General features: G+C 51.6%; 1 protein-coding gene across 1 annotated transcript in view; it reads right to left on the reverse strand.

Moving 5' to 3' along the window:
• CALB2 (calbindin 2) overlaps window positions 1-7,057 on the reverse strand; it is a 107,610-nt gene extending 100,553 nt beyond the window's left edge. Inside the window, exon 1 of the mRNA XM_073564360.1 lies at window positions 6,802-7,057. Within this exon, the coding sequence (XP_073420461.1) occupies window positions 6,802-6,892 (91 nt within the window). The 5' untranslated portion in view covers window positions 6,893-7,057. The remainder of the gene's footprint in view (window positions 1-6,801) is intronic.
• Between the last annotated feature and the right edge of the window lie 4,384 nt (window positions 7,058-11,441).

Genomic DNA, 11,441 nt, shown 5'->3' on the forward strand with positions numbered 1-11,441 from the left:
TACGGGGTAATAGGTCACATCTCATGTACACACCGGGGCAGAATACGGGGTAATAGGTCACATCTCATGTACACACTGGGGCAGGATACAGGGTAATAGGTCACATCTCAGGTACACACTGGCGGCAGGATACAGGGTAATAGGTCACATCTCAGGTACACACTGGAGGCAGGATACAGGGTAATGGGTCACATCTCAGGTACACACTGGAGGCAGGATACAGGGTAATAGGTCACATCTAAAGTACACACTGGGGCAGGATACAGGGTAATAGGTCACATCTCAGGTACACACTGCCGGCAGGATACTGGGTAATAGGTCACATCTAAAGTACACACTGGGGCAGGATACAGGGTAATAGGTCACATCTCAGGTACACACTGCCGGCAGGATACTGGGTAATAGGTCACATCTAAAGTACACACTGGGGCAGGATACAGGGTAATGGGTCTCATCTCAGGTACACACTGGGGCAGAATACGGGGTAATAGGTCACATCTCAGGTACACACTGGCGGCAGGATATGGGGTAATAGGTCACATCTAAAGTACACACTGGGGCAGGATACAGGGTAATAGGTCACATCTCAGGTACACACTGCCGGCAGGATACTGGGTAATAGGTCACATCTAAAGTACACACTGGGGCAGGATACAGGGTAATAGGTCACATCTCAGGTACACACTGCCGGCAGGATACTGGGTAATAGGTCACATCTAAAGTACACACTGGGGCAGGATACAGGGTAATGGGTCTCATCTCAGGTACACACTGGCGGCAGGATATGGGGTAATAGGTCACATCTCAGGTACACACTGGCGGCAGGATATGGGGTAATAGGTCACATCTCAGGTACACACTGGCGGCAGGATACTGGGTAATAGGTCACATCTAAAGTACACACTGGGGCAGGATACAGGGTAATGGGTCACATCTCAGGTACACACTGGGGCAGGATACAGGGTAATAGGTCACATCTCAGGTACACACTGGCGGCAGGATATGGGGTAATAGGTCACATCTAAAGTACACACTGGGGCAGGATACAGGGTAATAGGTCACATCTCAGGTACACACTGCCGGCAGGATACTGGGTAATAGGTCACATCTAAAGTACACACTGGGGCAGGATACAGGGTAATAGGTCACATCTCAGGTACACACTGCCGGCAGGATACTGGGTAATAGGTCACATCTAAAGTACACACTGGGGCAGGATACAGGGTAATGGGTCTCATCTCAGGTACACACTGGCGGCAGGATATGGGGTAATAGGTCACATCTCAGGTACACACTGCCGGCAGGATATGGGGTAATAGGTCACATCTCAGGTACACACTGGAGGCAGGATACAGGGTAATAGGTCACATCTCAGGTACACACTGGAGGCAGGATACAGGGTAATGGGTCACATCTCAGGTACACACTGGCGGCAGGATACAGGGTAATGGGTCACATCTCAGGTACACACTGGCGGCAGGATACAGGGTAATGGGTCACATCTCAGGTACACACTGGAGGCAGGATACAGGGTAATGGGTCACATCTCAGGTACACACTGGCGGCAGGATACAGGGTAATGGGTCACATCTCAGGTACACACTGGGGCAGGATACAGGGTAATGGGTCTCATCTCAGGTACACACTGGCGGCAGGATATGGGGTAATAGGTCACATCTAAAGTACCCACTGGGGCAGGATACAGGGTAATGGGTCACATCTCAGGTACACACTGGGGCAGGATACAGGGTAATGGGTCTCATCTCAGGTACACACTGGCGGCAGGATATGGGGTAATAGGTCACATCTAAAGTACACACTGGAGGCAGGATACAGGGTAATGGGTCACATCTCAGGTACACACTGGCGGCAGGATACGGGGTAATAGGTCACATCTAAAGTACACACTGGAGGCAGGATACAGGGTAATGGGTCACATCTCAGGTACACACTGGAGGCAGGATACAGGGTAATGGGTCACATCTAAAGTACCCACTGGAGGCAGGATACAGGGTAATGGGTCACATCTCAGGTACACACTGGAGGCAGGATACAGGGTAATGGGTCACATCTCAGGTACACACTGGCGGCAGGATACAGGGTAATGGGTCACATCTCAGGTACACACTGGCGGCAGGATACAGGGTAATGGGTCACATCTCAGGTACACACTGGAGGCAGGATACAGGGTAATGGGTCACATCTCAGGTACACACTGGAGGCAGGATACAGGGTAATGGGTCACATCTAAAGTACACACTGGAGGCAGGATACAGGGTAATGGGTCACATCTAAAGTACCCACTGGAGGCAGGATACAGGGTAATGGGTCACATCTCAGGTACACACTGGAGGCAGGATACAGGGTAATGGGTCACATCTCAGGTACACACTGGAGGCAGGATACAGGGTAATGGGTCACATCTCAGGTACACACTGGAGGCAGGATACAGGGTAATGGGTCACATCTCAGGTACACACTGGCGGCAGGATACAGGGTAATGGGTCACATCTCAGGTACACACTTGCGGCAGGATACAGGGTAATGGGTCACATCTCAGGTACACACTGGAGGCAGGATACAGGGTAATGGGTCACATCTAAAGTACACACTGGAGGCAGGATACAGGGTAATGGGTCACATCTAAAGTACCCACTGGAGGCAGGATACAGGGTAATGGGTCACATCTCAGGTACACACTGGAGGCAGGATACAGGGTAATGGGTCACATCTCAGGTACACACTGGAGGCAGGATACAGGGTAATGGGTCACATCTCAGGTACACACTGGCGGCAGGATACGGGGTAATAGGTCACATCTCAGGTACACACTGGAGGCAGGATACAGGGTAATGGGTCACATCTAAAGTACACACTGGAGGCAGGATACAGGGTAATGGGTCACATCTAAAGTACCCACTGGAGGCAGGATACAGGGTAATGGGTCACATCTCAGGTACACACTGGCGGCAGGATACAGGGTAATGGGTCACATCTCAGGTACACACTGGCGGCAGGATACAGGGTAATGGGTCACATCTCAGGTACACACTGGCGGCAGGATACGGGGTAATAGGTCACATCTCAGGTACACACTGGAGGCAGGATACAGGGTAATGGGTCACATCTCAGGTACACACTGGAGGCAGGATACAGGGTAATGGGTCACATCTCAGGTACACACTGGCGGCAGGATACAGGGTAATGGGTCACATCTCAGGTACACACTGGCGGCAGGATACGGGGTAATAGGTCACATCTAAAGTACCCACTGGGGGCAGGATACAGGGTAATGGGTCACATCTCAGGTACACACTGGCGGCAGGATACGGGGTAATGGGTCACATCTCAGGTACACACTGGAGGCAGGATACAGGGTAATGGGTCACATCTCAGGTACACACTGGCGGCAGGATACAGGGTAATGGGTCACATCTCAGGTACACACTGGCGGCAGGATACGGGGTAATAGGTCACATCTAAAGTACCCACTGGGGGCAGGATACAGGGTAATGGGTCACATCTCAGGTACACACTGGCGGCAGGATACGGGGTAATAGGTCACATCTAAAGTACACACTGGAGGCAGGATACGGGGTAATAGGTCACATCTAAAGTACCCACTGGGGGCAGGATACAGGGTAATGGGTCACATCTCAGGTACACACTGGCGGCAGGATACAGGGTAATGGGTCACATCTCAGGTACACACTGGAGGCAGGATACAGGGTAATGGGTCACATCTCAGGTACACACTGGCGGCAGGATACGGGGTAATAGGTCACATCTAAAGTACACACTGGAGGCAGGATACAGGGTAATAGGTCACATCTCAGGTACACACTGGTGGCAGGATACGGGGTAACAGGTCACATCTCAGGTACACACTGGGGCAGGATACAGGGTAATGGGTCACATCTCAGGTACACACTGGCGGCAGGATACGGGGTAATAGGTCACATCTAAAGTACCCACTGGGGGCAGGATACAGGGTAATGGGTCACATCTCAGGTACACACTGGCGGCAGGATACGGGGTAATAGGTCACATCTAAAGTACACACTGGAGGCAGGATACAGGGTAATAGGTCACATCTCAGGTACACACTGGTGGCAGGATACGGGGTAACAGGTCACATCTCAGGTACACACTGGGGCAGGATACGGGGTAATGGGTCACATCTCAGGTACACACTGGCGGCAGGATACGGGGTAATAGGTCACATCTAAAGTACCCACTGGGGGCAGGATACAGGGTAATGGGTCACATCTCAGGTACATACCGGGTGGCAGGATACGGGGTGATACTCTATGGCACCCTGTAGGCATGAGTTGAGCCACAGCTGCACTCTTGTTTTCGATGTCCCCTCCCAAGGGATCCTTTTGGGCTCAGGTGCCCATAGCGTCTTTTCACAAATCAGTGAATTCGTAAACAAACACCTGGGAGAGTGCGAAAGAGGGCAAGGGGAGCGGGATCAAGGTGAAAACGACCAAGGGGAGAAGGATCAAGGTGCATTCTAATTCTGCTTGGTTAGTTCCCGTTTCCCTCACATATCCCCTCAGAGGAGAGCTGCACAATATGAAGTCTGAGGGAGAGAAGTAGGTGACAGCTGGTGGTACAGGCCAGGGTCCAGAGGACTCCTGGTATCAGTGGTCTGCTTGGCATGGTGCAATGTTGAGAAGAACCCTAGTATTGGTTGTCCAATGAGGGGAGAAGGATTGAGGGGAGCAGAAATGAGGGGTGGCAAGTATGAGAGGTTACTCGAACAAGGTTGCTGTGGGAACAAGAAATAGCATTTACAAGGTGTATTGGGAACGAGGGGTAGCGGGAGCGAGGGGTCGCGGGAAAGAGGGGAATGCGAATGAAGGAAACTGGAACGAGAGGTTGCTGAAATGAGGGGAGTTAAAACGAGAAATAGTGGGATCGAGGAGCAGCGGGTACTAGGAAAAGGTGAATAAGGGGAGCTATATCTAGGGGAGGGGGAATGAAGGGTTGCAGGAACAAGGGGCAGTGGAAATGAGGGGTAGCAAAAACGAGGAGAGCGGGATCGATAGGAGCAGGAAAGAGCCAGATCGAGGGGAACGAGGGGTAGAAGGAACGAAGGGAGCTAGATTGAGGTGATAGGGAATAATGAGGTGAGCGAGGAGGTGAGCGAGCGGGAACGAAAGTAGCGGGAATGAGTGGAGTGGGACTGAGGGGGGCAGGAACGAGGAGAAAGGTGGATCAAGGGGAGCGGGAACGAGAAGAGCTGGAAGGAAGGGAATTGTGAATGAGGGGTGCAAGTGACAAAATAATATACAGGGAGGGATGAGATGTGATAAAGGGCAAGAAAATGAGGGTCCTCTGGGGACAGAAACTCCGCTCACAGGTCCCCTATTATATCTTTGTAGTCCCCCCAATCTGAACACAGGATCATCACATTCATCATCCTGCCAGTCATCTTTGACTCTAATTCTGCATGGTTAGTTCCGACTTCCTTCACATATCTTCTCATAGAGGAGAGCCGCACAATATAAAGTCCGAGGGAGAGAAGTAGGTGACAGCAGGTGGTAGGGGCCAGTGTCCAGAGGACTCCTGGTATCAGTGATCTGCTTGGCATGGTGCAGTGTCGAGAGAAACTCTAGTATTGGTGGTCGAGGTGGAATGGTTCAGAGGACCTCTAGTATTGGTGGTTCAGGTGGCATGGTCTAGAAGACCTCTAAAATTGGTGGTCTAGGTGGCATGGTCTTAGAAGACCTTTAGTATTGGTGGTCCCGTTGACATGGTCTTAGAAGACCTCTAGTATTGGTGGTCCAGTTGGCATGGTCCAGAGGACCTCTAGTATTTGTGGTCTAGGTGGTATGGTCCAGAGGACCTTTAGTATTGGTGGTCCAGGTGGCATGGCCCAGAGGACCTCTAAAATTGGTGGTCCCGGTGAAATGGTGTTAGAAGACCTCCAGTATCGGTGGTCCAGTTGGCATGGTCCAGAGGACCTCAAGTATTTGTGGTCCAGGTGGTATTGTTGAGAGGCTGCACAACCTCTGGCATCAGTGGCCCAGATGGCAAAATCCAATATCTGGAGACAACCTGGAATTGGTGGTGGGAGGAGCCCTGGTACCCCAATTTGGGTGGCATTCAGTAACATAGTGACATAGTTTTGAAGGCTGAAGGAAGACCTTATGTCCATCTAGTTCAGCCTATTGTTAGTGCAGCTGTTCTGCATTGTTGATCCTGGGGAAGGCAAAAAACCCACAGAGTAGAAGCCAATTTTCTCCATAGGGAAAAAAGTTCCTTCCCCTAAGCTGGGTCACCCATCTACCTATAATATTCTGTTATTCGTAACCTTCTATCCTGTTACTCACAAGAAAAGCCTCCATTCCTTTCTTACATTCATTCAGTGAGTTGGCCATCACCACTTCCTCAGGAAGAGAATTCCAGAGCCTCACTGCTCTTACCGTGAAGAAGAACAGTGAACCTGGTACCACCGGGGCACAGTGCAGGACCCCTGCTATCGATGGTGTGGATGTTCCAGGGTCCGAGAACCCCTGGTACCGGTGGTCCGGGATGCACGCTCCGGTCTCCTGAGCATCCCTGGTACCCATGGTCTGGCTGGCATGGTCCAGTGTCGTGACCCCCTGGTATCAGTGGCCCAGTGTGAAGAGACCCCCAATATCTTTCACTCCTAGCTAGAGGAGGACACAGGGCAGGAAAGGGGAGATAAGGGCAATGGGAGAAGGGGCAGCTCCGACAGAGGGTGGTCCGAGCCCTCTCCTCCTGCAGACCGGCGGGGGGCGGGCGGTGTGGGGAGACAGGGGCTCTTACCGTCAGAGTCATAGTGCTTCCAGATATCCAGGAACTGAGAGGCGGTGAGCTCAGCCAGGTGCAGGTACAAAGGCTGCTGCTTGTGAGCCATGACCCCGAGTGTGGGAGCGGAGACCACGGAGAGCAGATCACCGAGAGCAGATCACCGAGAGCAGATCACCGAGAGCAGATCACTGAGAGCAGATCACCGAGAGCAGATCACCGAGAGCAGATCAACGAGAGCAGATCACCGAGAGCAGATCACCGAGAACAGATCAACGAGAGCAGATCACCGAGAGCAGATCACCGAGAACAGATCACCGAGAGCAGATCACCGAGAGTAGATCACCGAGAACAGATCAACGAAAGCAGATCACAGAGAGCAGATCACCGAGCGGAGAGCAGATCACCGAGAGCAGATCACCGAGAGCAGATCACCGAGAGCAGATCACCGAGAACAGATCACCGAGAGCAGATCACCGAGAGCAGATCACCGAGAACAGATCACCGAGCGGAGAGCAGATCACCGAGAACAGATCAACGAGAGCAGATCACAGAGAGCAGATCACCGAGCGGAGAGCAGATCACCGAGAGCAGATCACCGAGAGCAGATCAACGAGAGCAGATCAACGAGAGCAGATCACAGAGAGCAGATCACCGAGCGGAGAGCAGATCACCGAGCGGAGAGCAGATCACCGAGAGCAGATCACCGAGAGCAGATCACCGAGAGCAGATCACCGAGAGCAGATCACCGAGAGCAGATCACAGAGAACAGATCACAGAGAGCAGATCACAGAGAACAGATCACAGAGAGCAGATCACAGAGAGCAGATCACCGAGCGGAGAGCAGATCACCGAGAGCAGATCACCGAGCGGAGAGCAGATCACCGAGAGCAGATCACCGAGAGCAGATCACCAAGAACAGATCACAGAGAACAATCACCGAGCGGAAAGCAGATCACCGAGAGCAGATCACCGAGCGCAGATCACAGAAAACAGATCACGGAGCGGAGAGCACGGAGCGCGGCGCCTTCTTTCCAGTGATCCCCGCTCCGCGCTGCGCTCCGCTTATATACACATCTCCCGGCTGCAGAGCCCGCGGCCTCCTCCAGAGGGCAGCACTGACACAGGAGCGGGGCCGCCGCTCATCACAGGGAGGCGTCAGAACACATCAAGTCTGATCGGACCGGACACCGGCGACCCCGGGTCACCAGCACCGCATCATAGACACAGACAGGAGACTTCTGTCCGTACTGCAGAGACGTGGTACAGTGCAGTATATAGGGTGGAGCAGGGAGTGTACAGTGCAGTATATAGGGTGGAGCAGGGAGTGTACAGTACAGTATATAGGGTGGAGTAGGGAGTGTACAGTGCAGTATATAGGGTGGAGCAGGGAGTGTACAGTACAGTATATAGGGTGGAGCAGGGAGTGTACAGTGCAGTATATAGGGTGGAGCAGGGAGTGTACAGTGCAGTATATAGGGTGGAGCAGGGAGTGTACAGTGCAGTATATAGGGTGGAGCAGGGAGTGTACAGTGCAGTATATAGGGTGGAGCAGGGAGTGTACAGTGCAGTATATAGGGTGGAGCAGGGAGTGTACAGTACAGTATATAGGGTGGAGCAGGGTGTGTACAGTGCAGTATATAGGGTGGAGCAGGGAGTGTACAGTGCAGTATATAGGGTGGAGCAGGGAGTGTACAGTACAGTATATAGGGTGGAGCAGGGAGTGTACAGTGCAGTATATAGGGTGGAGCAAGGAGTGTACAGTACAGTATATAGGGTGGAGCAGGGAGTGCACAGTACAGTATATAGGGTGGAGCAGGGAGTGTACAGTACAGTATATAGGGTGGAGCAGGGAGTATACAGTACAGTATATAGGGTGGAGCAGGGAGTGTACAGTGCAGTATATAGGGTGGAGCAGGGAGTGTACAGTGCAGTATATAGGGTGGAGCAGGGAGTGTACAGTGCAGTATATAGGGTGGAGCAGGGAGTGTACAGTGCAGTATATAGGGTGGAGCAGGGAGTGTACAGTGCAGTATATAGGGTGGAGCAGGGAGTGTACAGTACAGTATATAGGGTGGAGCAGGGAGTGTACAGTGCAGTATATAGGGTGGAGCAGGGAGTGTACAGTGCAGTATATAGGGTGGAGCAGGGAGTGTACAGTGCAGTATATAGGGTGGAGCAGGGAGTGTACAGTGCAGTATATAGGGTGGAGCAGGGAGTGTACAGTACAGTATATAGGGTGGAGCAGGGAGTGTACAGTACAGTATATGGGGTGGAGCAGGGAGTGTACAGTATATAGGGTGGAGCAGGGAGTGTACAGTGCAGTATATAGGGTGGAGCAGGGAGTATACAGTACAGTATATAGGGTGGAGCAGGGAGTGTACAGTACAGTATATAGGGTGGAGCAGGGAGTGTACAGTACAGTATATGGGGTGGAGCAGGGAGTGTACAGTATATAGGGTGGAGCAGGGAGTGTACAGTGCAGTATATAGGGTGGAGCAGGGAGTGTACAGTGCAGTATATAGGGTGGAGCAGGGAGTGTATAGTACAGTATATAGGGTGGAGCAGGGAGTGTACAGTGCAGTATATAGGGTGGAGCAGGGAGTGTACAGTGCAGTATATAGGGTGGAGCAAGGAATATACAGTACAGTATATAGGGTGGAGCAGGGAGTGTACATTATATAGGGTGGAGCAGGGAGTGTACAGTGCAGTATATAGGGTGGAGCAGGGAGTGTACAGTACAGTATATAGGGTGGAGCAGGGAGTGTATAGTGCAGTATATAGGGTGGAGCAGGGAGTGTACAGTGCAGTATATAGGGTGGAGCAGGGAGTGTACAGTACAGTATATAGGGTGGAGCAAGGAATATACAGTACAGTATATAGGGTGGAGCAGGGAGTGTACATTATATAGGGTGGAGCAGGGAGTGTACAGTGCAGTATATAGGGTGGAGCAGGGAGTGTACAGTACAGTATATAGGGTGGAGCAGGGAGTGTATAGTGCAGTATATAGGGTGGAGCAGGGAGTGTACAGTGCAGTATATAGGGTGGAGCAGGGAGTGTACAGTACAGTATATAGGGTGGAGCAAGGAATATACAGTACAGTATATAGGGTGGAGCAGGGAGTGTACATTATATAGGGTGGAGCAGGGAGTGTACAGTGCAGTATATAGGGTGGAGCAGGGAGTGTACAGTGCAGTATATAGGGTGGAGCAGGGAGTGTACAGTATATAGGGTGGAGCAGGGAGTGTACAGTGCAGTATATAGGGTGGAGCAGGGAGTGTACAGTGCAGTATATAGGGTGGAGCAGGGAGTGTATAGTACAGTATATAGGGTGGAGCAGGGAGTGTACAGTGCAGTATATAGGGTGGAGCAGGGAGTGTACAGTGCAGTATATAGGGTGGAGCAAGGAATATACAGTACAGTATATAGGGTGGAGCAGGGAGTGTACATTATATAGGGTGGAGCAGGGAGTGTACAGTGCAGTATATAGGGTGGAGCAGGGAGTGTACAGTACAGTATATAGGGTGGAGCAGGGAGTGTATAGTGCAGTATATAGGGTGGAGCAGGGAGTGTACAGTGCAGTATATAGGGTGGAGCAGGGAGTGTACAGTACAGTATATAGGGTGGAGCAAGGAATATACAGTACAGTATATAGGGTGGAGCAGGGAGTGTACATTATATAGGGTGGAGCAGGGAGTGTACAGTGCAGTATATAGGGTGGAGCAGGGAGTGTACAGTACAGTATATAGGGTGGAGCAGGGAGTGTACAGTGCAGTATATAGGGTGGAGCAGGGAGTGTACAGTACAGTATATACGGTGGAGCAAGGAATATACAGTACAGTATATAGGGTGGAGCAGGGAGTGTACATTATATAGGGTGGAGCAGGGAGTGTACAGTGCAGTATATAGGGTGGAGCAGGGAGTGTACAGTACAGTATATAGGGTGGAGCAGGGAGTGTACAGTGCAGTATATAGGGTGGAGCAGGGAGTGTACAGTACAGTATATAGGGTGGAGCAGGGAGTGTACAGTGCAGTATATAGGGTGGAGCAGGGAGTGTACAGTACAGTATATAGGGTGGAGCAGGGTGTGTACAGTGCAATATATAGGGTGGAGCAGGGAGTGTACAGTATATAGGGTGGAGCAGGGAGTGTACAGTGCAGTATATAGGGTGGAGCAGGGAGTGTACAGTGCAGTATATAGGGTGGAGCAGGGAGTGTACAGTACAGTATATAGGGTGGAGCAAGGAATATACAGTACAGTATATAGGGTGGAGCAGGGAGTGTACATTATATAGGGTGGAGCAGGGAGTGTACAGTGCAGTATATAGGGTGGAGCAGGGAGTGTACAGTACAGTATATAGGGTGGAGCAGGGAGTGTACAGTGCAGTATATAGGGTGGAGCAGGGAGTGTACAGTACAGTATATAGGGTGGAGCAGGGAGTGTACAGTGCAGTATATAGGGTGGAGCAGGGAGTGTACAGTACAGTATATAGGGTGGAGCAGGGTGTGTACAGTGCAGTATATAGGGTGGAGCAGGGAGTGTACAGTATATAGGGTGGAGCAGGGAGTGTACAGTGCAGTATATAGGGTGGAGCAGGGAGTGTACAGTGCAGTATATAGGGTGGAGCAGGGAGTGTACAGTACAGTATATAGGGTGG

This window comes from Dendrobates tinctorius, unplaced genomic scaffold, assembly GCF_039654945.1.
Source record: "Dendrobates tinctorius isolate UK_male_01 unplaced genomic scaffold, ASM3965494v1 ptg000450l, whole genome shotgun sequence".
NCBI classification, from domain to species: domain Eukaryota; kingdom Metazoa; phylum Chordata; class Amphibia; order Anura; family Dendrobatidae; genus Dendrobates; species Dendrobates tinctorius.